Source organism: Molothrus ater, chromosome 3, assembly GCF_012460135.2.
Source record: "Molothrus ater isolate BHLD 08-10-18 breed brown headed cowbird chromosome 3, BPBGC_Mater_1.1, whole genome shotgun sequence".
Classification (NCBI taxonomy): domain Eukaryota; kingdom Metazoa; phylum Chordata; class Aves; order Passeriformes; family Icteridae; genus Molothrus; species Molothrus ater.
The window spans coordinates 15,837,647-15,859,497 of NC_050480.2; the positions used below are offsets into that span (position 1 = coordinate 15,837,647).

At 41.2% G+C, this 21,851-nt stretch overlaps 1 protein-coding gene across 3 annotated transcripts in view; it reads left to right on the forward strand.

Annotated features, from left to right (window-relative positions):
* Window positions 1–237: 237 nt before the first annotated feature.
* The window catches only part of PELI1 (pellino E3 ubiquitin protein ligase 1), a 42,836-nt gene continuing 21,222 nt past the window's right edge, over window positions 238–21,851 (forward strand). Inside the window, exons 1-2 of one of the 3 annotated variants that reach the window (XM_036380630.2) lie at window positions 259–493; window positions 12,570–12,732. In XM_036380630.2, coding sequence (XP_036236523.1) covers window positions 12,678–12,732 — 55 coding nt within the window. In that variant the 5' untranslated portion in view covers window positions 259–493; window positions 12,570–12,677. Of the gene's footprint in view, window positions 494–12,569; window positions 12,733–21,851 lie in introns of all 3 variants that reach the window. The other 2 variants (XM_054514352.1, XM_036380631.2) reach the window with 2 other exon arrangements.

A 21,851-nucleotide genomic window follows, 5' to 3' on the forward strand; every position in this document is an offset into this window, starting at 1 on the left:
ACACCTGCATACACACACACCTGCACACACACACACCTGCATACACACACCCACACCTGCACACACACCCCTGCACACAGGTGAGCAGGGCACGCAGGGACGGGACTACAACTCCCGCCATGCCCCGCGGCGGGTAGGGGGCGTGGCCCGGCTCGGCCCCGCCTCGCCAGTGTGGCGCGCGGTGAGGCGGGGCGGGGGGCGGCGCGCGGCAGTCGGTGTGAGGGCGGCGGAGCCGGCGGCGTCCATCAGCATCGCCTGCAGCTCCGCGGCCGCTTCTCGGCAGCTGCTCCCGCTGCTCCCCGCCTGTGGCTCGCAGCACCGACCCGCCGGAGCCCTGCCGGTCGGAGGTGAGCGCTCTGAGGCTTCTCCCCTTGTCGCCCAGTGGGAACTATCGCCCTCCGCGCGGCCGTGAGGAGGCTGAGGCTGCCCCTTCCCCCCGCTCCCGGCCTGCCGGCGTGGAGTGCCTCTTCTGCGCGTTTCCTTCCTCCCCGCGGTGAGTATCGCGCCTGTCGCGACACAGCCCTATCCGCGCGCCGCTGCCGAAGGGGTGGGGGGCCTGCCCGGGGCCTGCCCCTTCCCTTTCCCTGCCTCCCCTCCCGCCGCCCTGCGCGCTTTGTACTGCGCCTCGCAGGGCTCCCTTGTTGTGGTTGGTCCTAAAATAATTCTCCGTTCATTTCTTTTTTTTTTTTTTTTTTCCCCCACCGGGGTTTGGGAAGTTTTTGTCTTCTTTTGTTTTATTTTGCCTTTTTTTTTTTTGGTCTTTTTTTGTTTAATATTTTTTTTTTTGCTTCCCACCCACCCGGAGTTCGCCCCGCTCTGGGGCTGAATGTGCTGGGGAAGCTCTTTGTCATGAGCGGCTGCCGAGCCGTCTGCCCTCGGGAAAAACATCACTTAAAAAAATAGGAAAAAAAAAGTCGCTCCATACTTGAACACGAGGGTTCTGTTGAATTCGGGGGTGGATGGGGTTTTTTTTGGCGGGGGCGGTGGTATGTGTGTATTTTTTGGGGGTAAGAATGAGTTCTCCCCCGCCTCCCGCCAAGTCCATTGATCGCAGGCTCCCGTGCCGGAGCGCGGAATGGGAGCAGCACGCAGGCGGGTGACAACAAAACAAAGGGGGATTTTGTTTGGCTGCTGTTAACCTGAAAGATCTTTCTGGGAAAGCCTGCTTCTTTTTCTTTGGATTTTTTTTTTTTTTTAATCCCTAGCTCTTCCAAATTTGATGATGTTTTACTCTGGAAAAATCTAGCTGGGCGGTGGGTAAGTTATGTCTTTAATTTTAAGATTCTTGGGGGAATTGCAGGGTTTCTCTCCCATCTCTTCAGCCTTGGCTCTTTTGTGAGCAGCCCGCCGTCCAGCGCAACTTGTGTCCGGTTTTTCTTTTCACTCTTGTTTTCACCTAGTTAAATAATATGTTTTCACGATCTAGTACGAGGGGGACATTTCTGCCTGCAACAGCTATAGAGAAGATATTCAAAAGGAAGGGAGAGAAGGAACAGTTGTGTTTTTAGCTGAATAATTTTCCTCTGATAAAGGGTATATTTTAAAGCAGTTACGTTTTTATACCGGAAGCATTTTTCTTACCCCCTACCCCTCTTGTTTTTGTTTTAAATGCCACCTCGAAAACTGCAGCTACTTCACCTCTGCAAAATGCAGCTTCTGGAATACATGCGAGCAAAAAGCAGTCTGGCTGTAATGCTGGTGTTTCTGGCCTTACAGGCCACCCCTTTTTGGTATTTTTTTCTGGGACTCCTCTGTCTTGAAAACACTCTACTTAGTAAGGAAAATTACAAAGCCTTTCAGCTAGCTAGAAGCTGGCGCTTCTACATCTGAAGGACGATAGGTTTTTTTTGGTTTTTTTTTTCATTTTGAACGCATATGGGAGGCGGGGGGGAGACCCGGGAAAAAAAAAAGGCCGTTTCCGGTTTCTGTTCAGCAGCGTTTCGAATTTTTTTTCCCACAAAGAAGCAGCCAGATGACCTGTTGATGACACATCTTCAGTTGCTTTTTGTTCGAGAAGGCGCCTGTAGGTTAGTGGAGATGGACAGGCTGCCCACATCTTCGTTTGCATGTGTTGTTGTGTGGTCTGTGCGGCTTTGTAATGTTTTAGGCCGACAATTTTGGAGTGAGTAATGTGGAGCCAAAGTTTAGACGTCTGCCCAGGACATTTCCCCCTTTCCTCTCCACCACAGTCCTTTCCCCCATGAAAAAGCATGGCTTGCTGAAAATTGAGCATTGGTAGTTGGAAAATTAGGCGCTCTTGCTGCTGTGCAAGAGAAGTGTCCTAACTCTTTGAAGTCGTGTGAATGGCCTGGCAGAAAGCTTTAGGAATGCATTTTGGTTGTATGTAGGTTGCTACTGGGTACCTTAAGCTTCAACATCTCCTATTTCAAATGAATTAAACATGTAGGAGCACCTACTGTTACGCGCTGAGTAAAGTCGTGTGTGTGCCTCATGAATGTTTCCATTCTTACTAAACACTGGAATGTATTTCTCAACACAGCAGGTCACCGTGCTAGTGTTCATCTTAGAAATTAACATTTTGAGTAACTACTAGGGTAATTCCAGTTAAAGAAAAATTTAATATACTACCTTTGCTACAACCGTTTTGTATTTTGGAGGCAATATTGGTTTCTTAATAAAAACCAGGCGTGGAAAACAGGATCCTTTCACTTCAGCATTTACAGCTAGTGGCTGAGTTTGTAGTTACAAAATAGAGGATCATGTGCTTGGAGCCAGTGGTATTTTAAACTCTTATTCATTTGAAAGGAGCTAATTACAAGTATTTTTTGATATAAAATGTCTTTTCAGACAGGAACTCTGGAATACAGGAAAGTGGAAAACCCAAAGCTGTTTGTAGATGCTAATCCATGCCCTGAGCAAAAAAAGGGAGAATGAGGGTATTTCATAAGAAATCAGTCACCTTTAAGTGCATACTTGTAAGTGAAATTACACAGCTGATTAGCAATTCCTGCTGGATGCCAGTAATTGGAGGTACTTGTTGCTGGCTGGTCACCGTGCTCCTTGCTGGTTAGATTGTAAAAGTTTTGACTGAACATCAGGATGAAAAAGTCCAGCTCCTTTGCCTCCCAGACATTCATTCCTTAATCTCCAGATTCGCAAGCGTGCTGACAAACTGTCAGAGGAAGTGACAGCAAAGACATGGGATAGGAAGTAGGTCGAGCACTGCTGAACGCTGCTGAGTTTCAGTGGAAAAAAAGTGAGCATGTTTCCATCTGATCTTGTTTCTGTTTCCTTTCAATCTACCGGTTAGCAGGATGCACCAAGAAGTGTCACTCTGCTATTGTGGTTCCCCAGTCCTACTAAAATTAATATTGCACCTCCAGTCAGGCCCAGTTAGTCTACCTGGGTGAAAAGATTCATGGGGAACAAAGTCAAATAGCAATTTAGTTATGAAAAATCGTGTCAGGCAAAACTGTAGTGGCTCTGTGCTCCTCAGGAGGTGGTGGGCAGGTTGTGGGATGCATTTCCCTGTCCCTGTGCTGCTGTAGGCTCTCCAGTGGTTGCTCGGGGTGGGCTGGGGCAGTAGGGTAGCATCATGGCACGTTTGTTGTGGCCTTAACATTTTGTAATGGCAATTAGTAGTTACAAGTGATTGTGATTCTTCTTTAAAATGTTTGAATGTATGTATTAAAAAGCCTGCCTTTCAATTTAAAAAAGATGGAAGCTTTTTCCTGCTAGAATTCCTCCTGAAACTTAAAAAAAAAAGAAAGCACTACTTGTTTCTGCCTTCTGCTAAAAGCAGTAAAAACTCTTTGACAATAACTTGATTTGCAGAAAAATGAGTCTTGCACGCTATGAGTATGTTGTCTCACATCTCACAAGTATCCTGTATTTTTATTGGTTTGAAAATAAGCTTTTTCTTCAGGTAGGCAGAGGTTCTTGAGTGCTTTGCACGAGTGAGTGCACAGCTTTTGGGCTGCCTAGGTGAGCCCTGTGGCATGGCCTTCTTTTGCCGACCCATGTGACGTGATTTGGAGCACCAAATGTTCCTAGCTGCTCAAAGTGACCTTTCTGGAATAACCCGGTAGTGATGAGGGATTGTGAAATAGTTGACTGGAAACTACAGGGTTTGCAGGAGAAAGCTGTTGTCCCCTGCTGGCACCCTGTGCTGTAGGTAGGTGCTCATGAGTACCAGTCCTGCTCCAGCAATGTCTCCTGGCTGGCGTGTGAGGTGGCATTTGGGGACGTGGGCTCAAGTGTGAACGAGTCAGCAGCTTGTTTGGTTGAGGCTGAATGCAGTGCCTGGGTGGGAGTGTTTGGTTAAGGATTGATGGTATCCTCTGGAGCCTGCCATGCAGGAGCACGGCTCAGTACAGGAACAGGTAATAAAAGTTAATCTGCTGACCTTGGTTTTAATCCATGCTGCTGGATTTAATCACAGTGACTTGAATGCCACCCATGGTACTTATGTAAATGCTGAATTTTGGGCTTGAATCTCATACTCGAGAGCAGAGTGGACTAAACCTTGCAGTGAGTTTCTGGCTGTGGTTTCAGGAGTGGGAGTACCCTATAATTTTACTCTTCTAATTAAAGCTATATTGCAGTTTTTAGATTAGATGCGGTCAAAACCTCTTTCTCTGGTCCAGTAATTATATTCCTGTCAGGAAGAGGATTTGTTCAATTCACACTCACTTTCCTTGTTCACCTGTATATGTTGTAAAAGACTTGGGATATGTGTCAATGCTGGCTCAAAATGCTCTTGGTCTACCTTGATGTTGGCTAGACAGCCATGCCAACCAGATGGTTTTCTGTGCCAACCTTGTTTGTAGAAGTTAATTGCATAAATGTGTTTTAAAAGGGAGAAAAGCATTCCTTGTGAGAAGTTATTTTTAATAATACAGAGATATTTGGGGCAGGGAGATGCTGGTCTGGCTACATCAGGGTGTGTGCATATGTGTGAACAGCAAGGAGGGTATTGAAAGACTGTGGTTAAAAAGGCCCAAACCTGGAATATTTTTTTTGTTATTATTAAGGGTGGTTGATAATATGAATAGCTACTAGATAATATTTTGTGGATTTATTGAGGTTTTGTGTGACTGGGATATATGAATGCGTAGGTACTTGCAGGTTATGGGTTTGGAGTAAGTTAGTAAAGTAGGATTCTGTAGGGGATAGTTTGTTGGAGCTAGGACTTGAAGATACAAAACCAGAAAAATACCCCAAAGCAACCAAAACCCAGAAAAGTAATAAAGCACAAATCCCTGCCTAGCCAAAATTTTCTTTTAAGTAGACCACCATCAATGGGCTTTTTCCTTCCATTGCCAATTGATTCATCTGTCTGGATGTACTTAGCTGCTTGTATTTCAAGTTTGTAATGTTTCTGTAACTATACAAGCCTTTGTGTTTTCTACAAATGCTTAAAAATGCTCTTTTCTGAGCTGGGGTACCTCTGTTCCTTGCTTTACAGACAAGGTAGGGAAAATAATGTGAATTTGAGGGCACTGATTTAGTTTTTGTTGAGAAGACTTGAGATTTGACATTGGTGGAGCTCAAGGCCTGCAAGAATTTGTGAAGGCATGGTAAGAAGAAACTTGGTGATGTGATTTGTACATCTCACACTGTCCTGCTTGTCTCTTCAGTGTTTCTGCTTAATTATCTGAACCATGCAGTGAACAACTGCAAAGTTGCAGCTGTTGGGTTAGTTTGTCCCTTCCAGCTTATCCCCATGGACGGTAACCCCTTGATCTGGGCCAAAACCACGAATGGCTTCATTGTTCTTTGGGTCAGGGCAGTCAAACTGGCATCTCTGGGTTAGGTCTAGCTGAAAACATTTCACTCAGCTGGTCATCTTTGCCCAGGAATTCATCAGTGATGTCTGGAACAGCTTGCAAGGCACCTGGGTAGAACTGTGGGCTTTAGGAAAGGCAGCTCCTGTGCCTGTGCAGCCTGCACATAGCCTTAAACATCACATCCTTTGGGACACTGTAAGGCAAGGTTTAACTAGTCTCAAAGTTAGGCTTAGGCTTCCATATGTTTGTAGTTCCTTTCCTTGTGTTGAGATCTTGCCTTTCTGAAATGCCCACTCTCTCTGTTCCCACATCCTTCTGCTTTTAATAGTCTAGCAGTATTAAACAGTAAGGACTTGATTTGTAAAATCATACAAGCTTGGGTACTGCATCTGTATTTTCTTTGTCCTAAGACAAACTGTTCTTGTTAAATGATAAAGGTGGCCCCTGAAGAATTTCTGCTAAGAAATCTCAAGGCTCCTCTTCTCTTTAAGTGTTAATAGGTATACTTAGATTTTTGTCTTACGCTACCTTAATATCCTTTCCACTTATCTAAAGCAGTTGTAGTTCCATGCAATATTTTTACAAGAATAATTATTGTCTTAGTCATGATTTAACACAAGTTTCAACAGGGAAAATAAGCAATGATCCTTATGTCAGATCATGGAGCTGAACTGTTTATTTGGTATGAGCTTAGAGGTAAAAATGCACAATTCATCATATATGGAGGCTTACTATAAGTAATTTACTTTTAAAGAACTTGTTGCTCATTTTGCTTTTTTAATGCACCTCTTGGGATAAACTGCTATATTCTAAAAATGTCAGCTCTGTCATTTCCCACTAGTTTTTTTTTCTTTGTTTGGTTTGATTTACTTTTTTCCTGAGCCACTTCCAATACTCTGAGGAGTGCTCAATGTGGAAGAAAGTAAATGCAGGTAGATATTTGAGTTGCTTTGTTTAGATTACTGCTGTACTTTAAGGTTAGCAGAAGATGACTTTAAACTTCTGTGCTGCAGCACAAGAGAGTAAAGTGGCTTTGGCCCTTACTAATATTGGAGGTAGGGTATGTGCTCCCTCTTGGATTTGGATCTGACTCCTTTTTGCTGGACAACTGCCATCTTTTGAATTTAGGAACATGCTACAAAATCTTCTGATAGAAGCTGGGAGAGTTCCTCCTTGTGTCAGAAACTAGAGTAGTTGACTTAATATTTGAGAAGTCAGAGTTATGGACTGTTCAACTGATACTGCTATTTTAATCTTCATGATCAAGCTTTTGTGGTAATTAGGTTTCAGATTTAGGATGCTACTTTCAGTAGTCCACAAAAAACTGTATCATGCCCACAAGAGGCATGAGCACACTGTGTGTGCAGTTGAATAGTTACAAGGGGAGAAGATAATACTCTAGTTGTAAATCAAGCCATTGTGGTAACACCTAATTTCAGCACCCACTAATTGTTGGGGTATTTATTTAATGTACTTTCAATAAAGAGCTGGGAGACAACCAGCTTGAATGGCCTGAAACTTAGAGACAGTCAGTTAAAAAACTGCTTTTTAACAGGGCAAAGGTGTGACAGTTCTGCAGTAGGTAATGCAGAGAACCAGAAGGCCCAAGAACAGACACTTAATGTTTCATTTGTTCTTTTTCTCATGTGATAATGTTGAGGCAGATTTGTGATGGTAGTGCTGACACTTCAGATAAACACTGCTTCCTGCTCCAGTCTGCTGTCCTTGTGTCTCTTAAAGTTCAAAGATTGTGTTTTAATAAGTACATATATATATATACACACACACATATCATATCTTATTTTTTATAACTGCACTTCATACCCTGGGATTAGCAGACCAAGCCTTAGACAAATTACATTGTAATGCATATTAGTCTGAAGACAGGTGATCACCCCTTTGTGCTTAGATGACTTTCATGGTCAAGTCATCATCTCTTGATTCCTGTGCTAGGTGGATCCATCATACTGGGTTTTTGGTTTTGTTTTTGTTTTTTCTTTAATAATAAGGTAACTGCTATGCTGCTGGTAGCCCACATCAGTTGTTTTAGTACTTATTAGGTGCTGCATTTGGTGGATGTGAAATATCATTCCAGTTGAGCTTTCCCTTTTGGTGCAGCGTGAGCTGTTGCCTATTGGGTGAGGTTTCTGTAAGCTGCTCAAGGTTGTTCCTGAGGGCTGGAGTGTACCATGGTGAGAGAAACAGCTTTGTGGGGGTTTTTCTCTTGTCTATTTTGAAAGAAGTGATGTATTAATGTATTAAGGCTGTCAGCCACCTGCTGAAGTTGAGGAACTGAACTTGATCATGCAGGCAAATAACTGCAGAAATAGCTTTTATTTTTATTCTTTTTTTTCCTTGCACGTGTGCATATTTATGCAGTCAGTATTGTGGCCAGTATTTTAGCTTTGTTAGAGAGTTTCTGAGCAGCAGATGTGAACATAGGGTAGGTTCTTGTACCTCTCACTGCTGGCTGAGAAAGGTCAGGGTGCTCTAGTAGAAAGTGTGGGCTTACAAAGCATTTGTGACTTAGATACAGCCACTACTTTTGAATTCCTGTGCCAATATATATATGGGCTATTTAATTTTTTCCTCACTGAAATAAGTATTCATATACCACTCTTCTGAGATGTGCATAGACAGCAGGAGGAACCTCTGCCTCGAGAGGAGAAGCATTACAAAAAGTTTTGTTGCCTTTCTCTTACTCCCCTAACTTTGGGGAGGGACTCATTCAAGTTGCCAAGTATAAACAGGAGCAGAGAGAGGAGCCTGATCCAAAAGGTGAGGGAAGAGTTAATGCTTAGGTTAAAGCCAAGAGAGATCAGGCATGGGGAGGAGTGAATATATCATGTAAATAATCGTGTGTCCGATGTCTTTCAGTCTCTTGAGTCTTACAGTCTCCACAATAGCAAGTATTGTAGAAATTCTGCTATTATTTTACAGCTGTTAATGAGGAGGAGTAAAAGTCACATTTATCTGGCTGCTTTATATAGTTCATAACCTCAATCACCAAGAAATAACAGCTTTAAAGATTCAGATAGCGCTTGGCTAACATGTAGAGTGAGATGGCATGAGTTTCTTGCCTCACTTTGGGCTGGTGTCAAGTGTAGCATTGCCTATTTCTTCTTCTCTTGCTGCTCCAGTTTCCCAAGGCAGGGCTGTGGCTGAGCCATAACAAAGCTGGAATTGTGCTCCACTCTCCTGTTCAGTTAGCAAAGAACACAGGACATGGGAGATGGCAGGGAGAGGAACCTGTGTGCTGAGATGGTGCAGGATGTCTCCAGAGCCCCAGATGGATGTCAGGCTTGTCTCTTTTTAGTCCTTATTTTAAGAAAGGTAAGGAACTCACAGGTGTGTTGATTCTTAATTTGTTAATGTTTGGAGTCTGCTACAGAAATGCAAGTAACTCTTCAGCTACTAAAGCTACAAACCTTGCTCTGCTTTGAGGCATGTAAACTAATGAAGTACCAACAAATGGGAAGGTGGGTGAAAAAATGATAGTGCAGCCTGAGTTCCCTCAGTTCAGGCTTCCCGTTTTTCTTCTGCTTTCACTGTGTCAGATGTTCAGAAGTGTCACCATGACTGAGGACCAGGCTGAAAGCTTACGTGAGGCACAAACCTGATGCTGAGCAGGAAAGCACAGTGTTTTGGAATGTGGGGAGGTCTAACATCTGTTGGTAACCTTTTGTCACAAGTGGAAGGGATTATAGAATGACAAATAGTGATTCTTTGCCAATGGGCATGAGTTCCATTCAGCATTGCACAAAGCATGCCAATTAGATTTAATGCAAGTGTTCCCTCAGAAAGATCACCTTGATTTAATTTTTTTTCAGATGCATAAAGTAGAAATGAACTGAGGCTCTCTGTTTGTTCTTTAAAGACTAAGTACTGTATTTCTGGCTCTTGGCAGACATTGTCCACAAGTACTTCATGTTCCATTGGGCTTATGCCAAATTTAATGTACCGTGTGTACTGAAAGCATCAAAACCAGACTTACTTTAATTTTAGATTTTACAGTTACTGTTATTGATTTTTCTTAGAGCTGTTCCATCCAATCTGCTATCATCTTAATTTTTGTCCCTGCAGGACTTTGGGGAAGAACCATGACAGTCATTATTTGTGTGGCTAGAGAGTGTTCATGTCAGTGAGAGCTGTAGATCAGACATCTCTGCAGTGGTCAGACTATTTGTAGAAGCTAAATCAGCACACTGCTTTATTTGTGAGCTCTTTCCTTCAATACTGACTGATATGTTGTGACTGAGGACAGTGTTAAAAGCAGAGTCTGTCAACCGTCTTTCAAGAAACTTGATTTTAATAAAATCCTGAGACAGGAAGCTGAACATACCAAAAATTGTAAACTTTGGTTTTTCAGCACTTCCATGCTGTATGAATAGAAAGAAGCCTCAGAGAAAGACCTTGAATTCCAAAAGACAAAAAAGGATGAGGTAGGGGAGAGAAGCAGAGCACAAGTAGGAATTGTGGTAGGTAGACAAAGAAAGGAAGGAAATAACTGAGGGAAAGAATAGAATAAAGTGCAAAACTTCCAGCCAGTATGGGCTGGAGCATTTGTAATGCTACAGTCCTTAGGTCTGCCTATCCCTGCCTGACAGCTGTGTCTGCTGGCCGCAAATTTTGGCTCTTCATCTTTTTATTTTCAACCCTCGAGGCCAAGTAGCTATGCATAAGCATGGCTTCTGGCCAGGTGGCTCATAGCACTCAGAGTGGAACAGGATTCCCCTCCATTGTGTTGATGTGGAGCAGCATGGCATTCAGTGAAGCCTGGGTTTTCCCTTTCACTCCTCCTGCTGAGGCTGCTTTTATTAAGTGGCAGTCTGGTTTCTGCTTTGCAACTTTAACAACTCTAGCAGCGGGTAAAAGTTGCTCAGTGCTTCAGAGACCTACATCTGAGTGGGGAGTCTCTCTTGATAGAGACTTAAAATCACAGTGTTCTACATTCCCTGTTAATAATAATCCTTGTAGTTAAAGTATGTGGGAATTCCAAGTTAGTTTGTATTGTAAGCTTAACCATGGCAGTTGGTAGTTTTTCTTAGACCTCTTAGGCTGAAGTACTAAGCATGGGTTTAAGTCAGGTGTCTAGTTCTCAGCCATAGTTAATATTTCAGACTTTACTTCATCTCAGAGATACTGATTAGTCTTTGGGAATGTTACTTAAGCTTTGACAATCTTCAGATATTATCTCACAATCTTCAGAGACTGTATTTTGTGACCTACACCTGTCTTCTCATTCCACTTCCAACAGTGTACTGGAGTCTCTGTTGGGGGCTGTTCAGTTTCTGCAGGTTATCTTTGCCAGGCAGTGTCAGAAGATGCTTTCCCATCACGCAACCAAGTGACCAGTTCAGAAGAATTGTTGGTGGAAGAGTTTTCCAACTGGACCATAACCTGTGTTAATGTTGGTGTATCCCAGGTTTTATTGTAGCAACTGATTATGGAGATACCTTGCATTAATGTGAGCAGACAAAATACTGCCATGGGAAGAAAAAAGTGTACAGGAAATGACTAAGCCTTGATGAAGACAGAACTATAGATTGTTCCAAGTGTGTTTTTGTAGCTGAGACAGAATTTTAATTTTTTTCATTTGTTGCTGTTACCATGCTTGTTTTCAAGCTTAATTTTACAACATCCTTCATAAAAGCTTAGTTTTAACTCTATATGCATGCTAATAAGATTATTGCTGTACTAAGCAGTCTTTTACTGATGAATATAGATTCTGCTACTTAAAAGAACAAAAGTTGAGTAGAAGAATGAGTATACAGAAAACAAAGTTAGCTCTAGTTAAAAATGGGAGTAAACTTTCTTTGTTTTTCAAGATTTAACATAGCTTTTAAGTACTGTTCAGAAATAAATTATTTCCTGTTATCTCACTATTAATTAGTCCATGCATTTTAAAATGCACAATTTTACTATTTTTCTGAAAATGAGCACACTTATGTGGAAGGTGGTCCCAACTCTTGGTTCCTGTCATCTGTTGAGGTGCACTCATCAATGAGTAAATCTAGTTGAGAAACAGTCTGAAGGGTGGGTCTGTGGAAATCATGGTTGAGCAGAACCTTGTGCCACGTAGCTGCTGGGCCACAGGCAGGCCTGCTGCTTTTGCAGGCAGCAGTGCTTTGTGCCACCTTAAAATTGTTTAACTGCAGAATGTGTTCCTGCTATACGTTAGCAACTAAGGTCAGGCATTCCTGCAGTCATGGAAATAGGTGATAAATAATAGCTCTGTGATGCAGGTCTTCTGTCTTTGCATGCAAAGCTCATGCCTCTGTGGTAGTGGCCAGGTTTGTCAATGAAGAGAAGAATTTAGAAGGGAACTCTGGAGTTCATCTGGTCCAACTCCCCTTACTCTAAGTAGTTTGAAGTTAAAGCCAGCCCTTTCATCCCTTTATTTTGCATGGTTTTGAATAACATACAGCTGGGGTGTCTGCTGACAGCACTTGTCTAATGCTTACCTGCAACTGGCAGTCGACTGTAAAACTATAACTTACCCAGTATCATTCTAGAACACATTCTTAAATTTCAGTAAATTCTGAGCACGCCAACTGGCAACTGAATTCCCTCAATAATGTTGAAGAACTGAGCATTTGAGTTGCTTGGCACTAGGAGTACTGATGTAGAAGGGTGTACGCTGTGTTCAAAGACGTGTTTATTCTGGGAGACACTGAGCCAACCTCTAGCAAATCATTCTTTACAGTGGCTGTGAGTGACAGGTGGATCTCCTACCTGTGCCTCTGCCAGCTGACAGTTCTCAATTGCTGATGTGGATGGGGCTTAACCATATGGTCTCACTCTGGCTTTCTCTCGCAGTGTTGAAAATCGTTGTCCTGTCTGCACTAGCAGCTAGCTGAGCTCAGCTCATTCTGACAGCACCATCAGCAGCAGGTCCCCCTCCCTCTGCGCATCGGGCTTTTGGTTATGTATCGTAAATCCAAGTGGAAGCGCGGGTACAATCTCGAGGGGCTTGGACACGGTGAGTTTGCATCTGCACAATTGTTCTACAAGAATCAACTTTTTTAATTGCACATGAACTTCTTTTCAAATTTTTCATCTAGAGAATTTGGTAACTACTTCTAGAGTTCCTTTCAAATAGAGCTTTTATTTACCTCTGGGAGATTTTGATTGAGATAAGCTGCTAAAAGTACAAGTGTGGAACAATACAAACTACTTCTATTGTCTTGCTTTAACTATCTGTAAAGGTATTTGTTCTCTAATCACTATATTTTTTAAAAGAAGTGGAAGAGAATGCTTTAATTAGTTCATTGGATAATATCTCTCTACCACAACCATAGCTTTTATAAAATGCAGGTTATTAGTGACATGCCTTCTAAACTGTGCCAAATTTACTTTCTCATCCCCTCATGTTGGATTTCTACCTGAGGTTATTTCCAGAGGCTCTGATACAACATTTAGTGCCTGATGAGAGTGATGCCTTCTCCATCTCATCTCTCTGGACTGTGCACACACGTAGCTCCCCCTCCCCAGATATGAGCTATGCAGTCCTTGGCCTGTCTTTACTCCAGACCTGCTGACCAGAGTTTCTCCATGAGCTGAGTTTTCTCACTAACTCAAGAGAAGCAAATTAATTGTGGGAGTTTCCTTAGAGGTTCAGGGAGCTGTGCTTCAAGTTTTGTTATTAGACTGACTGTATATCCTTCTGATGTGGTAGGCTTAAAATTCTTGCATTGCTTTCTGTAGCTTTGCCTGTGAATGTATCTGTGGCTTGTTCTCTTTCCTTGGCCCTCTGGTTTGAGGACAACAGCTGCTGCCTTCTCTCAGTATTGCTTGAACCAAAGTAGTAATGTGTTGTGAGAACATCAACTTTACCTTGCTTAGACCAGTTTGCAAGTGGAGTTGATGTTAGTGAATTTGAGAGTACAAAGGCTGTGATTAATAGTGAGAGGACTTTTGGCATATAACTTTGAAAATGTTTATAGTTTTATTTTACATCTCAGGGGATTGGAGCAAATAGGCATGAGATGCTAATCATAATAATGTTTTTCATGATCAAAGCTATCAGTACTTCAATTGCTGCTATTTCTGTTTCAACTGCCAAAGTACTGAAACTAGTTATGAGCAGTCAGTATTGGTGGTTAACAGCCTGAAACATTTTAGGTATGGGAAATACCACTTCATTATTCAACATGAATTTGCTGACTTGAATTCATGCTGCATATTTATTTTAGTTTCTGATCAGCCCTGTATTTCATTGTGCCTCTTGATTTTCTGTCAAGTTTCTATCGTGAGTGAGTTCTTAGTCCAAAATTCCTTAACTCTGTCAGTATGTTTCAAAGGGAAGCTCAAGAGGTAGTGCAGTATGGTCTAGACCTTTGAAAGTAATGTAGGTGTTACAGCTTTGTTTTATAAACTTGAGAGTCTCATTGGAAAATGCATTAGGAAGAAGTTTCTGCCTAATGAAACATGGTGGTCAGAGAGGACTTGCTGTGTTCAAGTACTTGTACATAGGCCAAAAACACTTGGAAAAACTCTAGGAAGAGCTGTGAAACAGTGTTGAAGCTGGTGGCTTCAGAAGCTGGAGAGTACCTGGCATTTATGTGCTTCATCTCTTCAAAGAAGTGGTACACAACTTAAATACTGTACCTGACAGTGAACATTGTCTCTGACAGCAGTGTAATTATTTTGAAGGTCTGAGGCTTATCCAGAATCAGAGGGGTGAATTAAATTACATGTCCAGCCAAGATTTGCTCTAGTAGAGTCTTGCATAGGTAGGCTGATAGTGATCTTGCTTATGCTGCTGAATTCAGTTGCCTTCAGTGCAGCTGAATCCTTACTTAGCTGCATAATTGGGCCCAAGTATCAGGTTTGGTGAAGCGACCTGGTAGATGATGAAAAACAGAATATGGGCTTCAATTTCTTAATTTCTTTTCCTTACTTAGCATGCCTTTTCTAGGGTTTTTTGGGTTTTTTTTGGAACAGTATACTTAGAAACAAAGTCAGTCAGTACAATTGATCATCTGCTAATTAGATGAGGTACAAATCTCAGTTTTATTTTTGTGAAACATTGGGAAGGTTTAATATAGTAATAAAAAGAGAGAGAGAGAGAACTAAGCCTGTTGCTATGACAGGCAATAATCCTTTCCTTGCTGACCAGTACCTTAGCTGTTCCAGCCATGGCATGATGTAGTTTTATTTTTTTAATAATGGCTTTATTTAGATTATCCTTTTAACTAATGGCTTTGGCACGCTTTAAAAAGACACTAAAGGAAGAGTATCTTATTGCAGAATTCCAATCTGGGCTAAACTTACAGGCTGAAAGTATTTTTACTTTTTAAAATTTAATTAGAGAATCTTCATTTGTGACATGGCAAATCTTTGGAGCATGATGAGTTTGCAGGCAGTTACCTGAAAGGCTGAAATTCTGTCAAAGAATTTGGTCTTCTGTATACTGGAGCTGGTTTGGATTACTCTGTGCATTTGTGGTCGAACAGAGATTTCATGTTGCTTTCAATTAACAAGAAAGATTTTCTTATGATCTTTAATTTCAGTTGCCTGCTACTTCTCTGGGAGTTGCGACTATAATATTTCAATGCCCCTTTGTGTTAGGCCTTCTGTTATCTCTGCTTAACTTTTGTGTTCTGGACCTTTTTTTTTTTTTGCCAGTAAAGATAAATCTTGCTGCTTCAGTGTATACAATCACAGTGGTATTGTTTTGGGGGTGAATTGCAGCCTTTCTTTTTCTTATACAATTGTTATGGTTTAGGTAGATTTGTATATTAAAAGTTAAGGAATAAGCACCATGCTGTGTCTTTGGGAAACAAAGACATTTATTTAAATGTATTAATAAAATAATTAGTAAGTAACGTGTAAGGATTTTCATATTGCTGAATGAGGGAGAATGACTGGAAGAGACAGGACTAGCTGTGAAAAGAAATCCAGTTATTCCTCTACTCATAACCCCTTCATGTTAGGCTCAGTCCTCTTTTTAAAAAGAAGGACCTAGAACTAGCCCTGTAGCTGGGCTTTGGCAAATCCTAGTACAGCAAATGTGAGGATGCTTAGTTGTAAGTTTTACTAGCAGAAGCAGTAAAATTCAGGTCTCTGACACAAAACTGGGAATGTGCAGCTGTTCCCAAAAGTGGTGCTTTGCTCCATGGGCACCAAGCTCTAACTCACAGTTCTTGTTGGGCAAGTTTAAGGGCTGAAACTTTGTGTCAACAGTTACGTTTCTGCATTTTGTCCATAATATTTACATCACTCTTTTGAGTAAATGAAAAAAGTGTATCTTATTTCTGATATGAGAGAGCTACTTTAACTGTTAGATTTTAAGCTTAGGCCACAAATTGGTTTTAAAGTGAAGACTTTTATAGAAAATAGGGTTTTTGTGCTTACCTGTTTTTATTGGTTTTAGGTTTTTGAACATTTTTCTGCAATTTAAGTGCCTCCCGTCTAACAAGGAAAAAAAAGCCTCAGCTTGGAAGTGATTACTAAAATAAAAATACTTCACCTCAGAAACTAATAAAATTATTGGAGCTGATATACTCCTCATGTTGGTTTTGTAACATCCTATAGTGTTGATAACATGTCAGAGTGGCTGACCTTGCATCTTTTTGTCCTAGCAATCATGTTTGTACACAAGGAAAACTATTATAAAATTGAGGAGAGCAGGCTTCTGACAGTGCTCTAGTTATTTGTATGGTTCAAGGTTTATTTTGGGGACATTTAATCCACACACTTCCATAAATGAAATGCTAAAAGTGCAGAATGACTTCAGTGTTTTAGGAAGTTGAGGTACAACAGTGGCTGGCTGCTAAGCCAGAAAAACTGTTTTCTTTCCTTTATGTTTAGAGAATATCTGTTCTACAGCTGGAGTTGATGTTGGTGGAGTGAGACTGAGCATGCTTGAAAATTTGTTCTGACACTAAGTTGCATTGAGGCAACCCAGGGTGAGTGCTAAAGGCAGCTCTGATGATCAGCCTGACAAACTTGTAGTTTTCATCAAAACTCACCTGACACTTCATAAAGTCATGCTGGGTGTCTAGGGTTGAATTGGCTCCAATGACTTTGCCATATTTGAATATTTATAGTTTGAAGTTCTTCAGGTTTTATTAGTATTTCTGTTGAATAGTTAATTACATAGATGATATTCCTTAAATGGTTGAGGGTTTTTTTAGTTGTTTTATTTTATTTTGAATTGGCATTGGTCCGGAAGATTGAATGTATCAGACATCATTGACGAATCTGCGTAGTGTCTTCTTAACTTGTTCTAAGGTTGCCCATGGCAGTTCATTACCTCTGAGCCTTCTGCTCTCCAAAGGGATTGCAGGAGGCATCGCTAAGCACAAGAGTAACAGATGACAAACAGCAAATTGAATGTGAGCAGCGTTTCTACAAACCTCTCTGAATAGGTGTGAACGAGGCACCGCCGCTGAGCTGTGAGTTGCTATTAGCAATTTGTAACAATGTTCACAAACAGTATCAGTCCAGATAGGGCCAATCTACCCCGAAAAGCTTGCAAAGATCACTTCTGAAAAGCCGGATTTCTTGGAATGTATCGGTCTGCACGGAATGGCTGAATGAAAAGGGGCAAGTGAAATGGCTCCTCCAGACTAGACTGTTACTGTTAACTTTCTGTGCTAGAAAAACAGGGCCTAAGATTTCTGTGGAAGATACACTGCCTGTGTGGGTATGGGTTAAAGTGGAGGCTTCTCTTAATCTCTTTCCCAAGGTTCAGAAAGGAAGAAATCTGTACTATATTAACCAGTCAATGTGTTTAATAAATAAGTGGTGCTGTAAATCATGTGAAATTTATTTCCAAACTCTTTAAAGTACTGCTGTGTTCTGAGTCGTCTGGTACTGTTCAAAAATCACTTGGTTGTGGTGCTGTCAAAACTGCTGGGTTTTGTGGCTGTATGCACTTTTCAGTGTATTTGCCCAACAATGTTTCTTATTTCCTGAATGGAGAAATCCTTCTTTGAGAGAAAACAAGTAATTCTTTGCACAAAGCCTGCCTCTCAAGGCGTACAGGTACAAAGTGCAGAGCAGAGGTCATTACTGGAAGCGAGCTTGCAAGTGTGAGGATACTTCTGCATGTCAGAAAAATGCCTGAAAGAGAAAGAAATGAAGATTTTATTTCATGCTTGCATTAGTTCAAATCTAGCTCCATCTTCAAGTGTTCAACCTTTTTTTTTGTGCTTTGGAGGCTTCTCCAGGTAGCTTTGAAATAAGAGCTGGTAAGTACAGAAAGCCAGAGTCCTGACCAACATAGAGCTTTCAGCATGGGTTTTTGGTTAGTGTTTTGGGGTGGTTTTTTTTGGTGTTTTTTTTTTTTTTTTCAGAATAAATTGTTCGGCTGTTTTGCTTGAACATTTTATGTCAAATAAATACACTGTCATTAGTTGATGAGAAATATGCTGAACTTGTGTTCTCAAACCTCAATTTTAAGAGTCTTAATTTCTAGGCCAAATTTTGAACGTTCATATTCACACAAAATTCTGCTGTGGAATTCTTTTGGATCAAGGAAGAACATTTTTTGTCTTCAGGAGCACTTTCTTTGGTGGTAGAATGACAGAGTCAAAGTGCTGCCTTGCTGATGTAATTGCATTAGAGTTTGCAATGTGACATAGCATCATTGAAAATGCTGGAGCAGTCCATGAAACTACAGCTGAACTTTCTAACACTGCCTCACAATGGGTGCATCACTTTGGCAGTTGCTGGAAAAATGTTCTGCCACAGTGCCTGTCACTATCCCTGTACTCGACCAATCTAAAATTACTTTTGTCTTCATCTGCTAAATTTTGTCTGACATATGCTGAGTAGACAAGAAGCAATACAGATTTCAAATGCCTGGCTCTTTTGAAAACAAACAGACCACTCTCTTAGTACCAAAATGCCTTTGCTTATCTTTTATGGCCCACACTCTTGGGAAAATTTCTTCTTCCAGTTGTAACTGAAGGCTGTACTAACTTAAAGTTCTCATATTGGGCTAGATACCTTCCATTATGAAAAAGTAACATTTTTCTTTGGACATAAAAAATTGAAAATTTGAAACTAGTGATAACCTTGAAAACCTGCAACTGAAAATCAAATGTGAAACATAATGATTTCCTTAGCTGTTAATTAAAACCTGACCATACAGTCAGACCAAAGTCGTTTGGGTCCCTATAGAAATTGTACATCTCCATGGTTGAGGTATTCTCTCCTGGGCTTTTTTTGCTGGGTATATATTTGGCACATTAATACCAAATATTGCAAGTGACAGGAGCCAAGAGTAGCTACCAGTTCTCCCTCGTACTTCTAAAGACGTAACTGTATTTCTGTCTCAGCCAAGGAGTAGAATTTAGGGATGGCATCTCTAGCACTGAACTGCTACTATTTGGGAATGACCTTTTTTTTTTTTGTTAGGTGTTAGTGCCTGCATAGAGGTAAAGTGCAACTGCCTGTTTATTTTTATAAGCAATAAACCTCTTAACCAAATTGGATTAGAAGTGTAGGAAGTATTGTGCCTGTATATGCTAAATCATGCATTGCCTATGAGATTAAAAAGGAAAGAAAAAGACCTGATCAACTGGCATGGGATTTTTTTTTTCATTGAGCAGTAACAAACTGTGAAAAGGCAGGAGGTCCAATACCAGAATGTATTGGAACTGTATGGTTGAATTCCTGGTTGTAGGAGGTGATGCACATGAGAACTAAAGTGTGCAAAAAGTTAGTTTTGTGTTTATGTCTAAATGCAAGTTGTATTAGCATTTCACCTTAGTTTTTAAGGGACAGCTTTTAATGTATCAGGACATATTTCATTATTTCTCTATTAGAAACCTGTTGCATGTGACAAGTAATCAATTCTTGTTCTCTTGGGTTACTGCCTAAAGTAACATTTGTTCTGTGCCTGAGCTCATAAAACAGTATTTAATGTATTCCTGAAAAGATGTCCTTGACAGTCAGAAGTACAGGAAGCAGAGGTGCTGACCCCCGTGTGTTGGTACAGGGCTCTGACAGCTCCAGCAGGCCTCTGTGCAAAGCTGACCCTCGGCTTGCAGGGAGGAGGCAGCCCTCCCACAGCTCTCAGAGGAATAGAGGTCATATGCTTTCATGTGCAAATGCTGGAGGTGATATGTTTAGAAAGGACCAAGTTTTGTACCTTGTGTAAGGACTGTCTAAAGTTTGAAGTGAGGGGGAAGAATATAGTAAGATGGCTGTTTAATAGCAGTGATTTGCAAAATATTCAGGTATGAATTACAGACTTGAGACGCTGTTGTAAGGAAGTGAGAGGAGCTGTTTTGAAGTTATCCAGCCCTTTTTTTACCAGAACTGCAGAGGGACTACAGTCAAAATGGTGAGTGTCAAGACTTTAGTAAGTGTGGTTAGGAATTTAGGATAAAGCAGAGGGCTGTTGGATAGCTTTGACTTTTTTCTTCATGATCTCTTTGAGGGTAAATATATTTGCCTTCTTGTAAGATATCCATTTGTGTAATGTGGAAGTTGATTAGAAACTGTACTGAATAGTTTTTAAACTTTGTCCCTCTTAATAATTTTTCTGTAGAATGTGAGTGTGGGGAGATAGCCAGTTATAGCTGAATTTCTATAATTGAATACTTTTCCTATCTTTTTTTTGCTAATCTGAATCTAACGTGAAATATTTTTCATCACTGAGATAAATATATTTTTCAGAACTGAAAGTGTTACTACTTCTAGCAACTATCTTAGAATTCTCTGTACAAATCCATGGTCAAATGATCTGGCTTTGTGGGAATGAAAAATTTCAGGTAATGCAGGCTCAGCTAGTTCTGCTATAACCTTAAAGGCTTTGCAAGTACAAAAATCATGTCTTGGAAATGAATTCAAATTTGGCCTCCCTTTTTGTATTTAGGGGAAACCATAATACCTGAAGCTCAGTGAATCTGTGTTCTGATGCTGAAAGTTTGCTGAACAACATCTAAAAAGTTCTTTAAGGAAGTGCTTGTGCATAGCTAAGATTAATTGAACCAGAAATGATCCTAGAGAACTTAAAAAGAAATCTTTTACAGTAGCTTTTTCCAGGTACCTCGGAAATTAAAGTTTACTGTCTTGGAAAGAAGCCTGGTGCAGCTACATCTGTATGGCTCTGACTTGGCAGATGACTTGCATCAGTCTGACCTTTCTGGAAACAAATGTGCTTTCTTCAGAATTAGGCTTTGCCTATCATTCTTTCATTCTTGAATTTTTAGGAATTCAGCACATCTGATGCTTCAGGTGGTACTTGAATCCAGGTGAAGAACCATCTGTCCTGGTTTCAGCTGGGATAGAGGTAATTTTAGTAGCAGCTGGTACAGTGCTGTGTTTAGGATGAGAATAGTTTTAATGCACTGATGTTTTGCTGAGCAGTGCTTACTCTGAATCAAGGACTTTACAGGGTTCCATGTTCTGCCAGCCAGGAGCTGCACAAGAAGCTGGGAGGGAGCATGGCCAAGACAGGTGACCCAAACTGGCCAAAGGGTTTCCCATAGTCCACTATGGGACATCATGCCCAGTATTATAAACTGGGAGAGTTGGCTGGGAGAGGCTGGCTGCTGCTCATGGATGATCTGGGCATCAGTCAGTGGGGTGGTAAGCAACTGTGCATCACTTTCTTGGGTTTCCTTTCTTTCTCCTTTTATATTGTCTCCCTTTTCCTTACTATTACCTTTTTTCCTCCCTTTTACCTTTTTTTCCCCTGACTCTCCTGCCTTTAACACCAACCAGGGGAGGTGTGAGCAAGCTGCATGGTACTTGGTGACTGGCTGGGGCTGATTAAACCACAACATTGTTTAAAGAGCAGCTTAATCCCCAGATGTCTTACTTAGGCAACAGTTGCTGTGTTGAATTGCTCATTTCATTTCTCTTGTGGAGGACTTCCCTGGTGCGGCTGAGGAACAGGCTCACAGAGATGTAAGGGTGGAACAGGACTTCATAAGAAATGCTCATGAGGTTTGTCTGATGGCAAAGTGTGACTCCTGTGATGAAATGCCTCTGTGCAGTGTGATGACTTGTTGCCACTCTATAACTAGGCTACTTCCATCACAAATTGCTCCACAGCTGCTTAAGGATCACCATGGCTGGATGAGCAACATTTTAGAGCTGGCAAATGTATTTGAAGGAGACTTTGTGCCTTAAGAA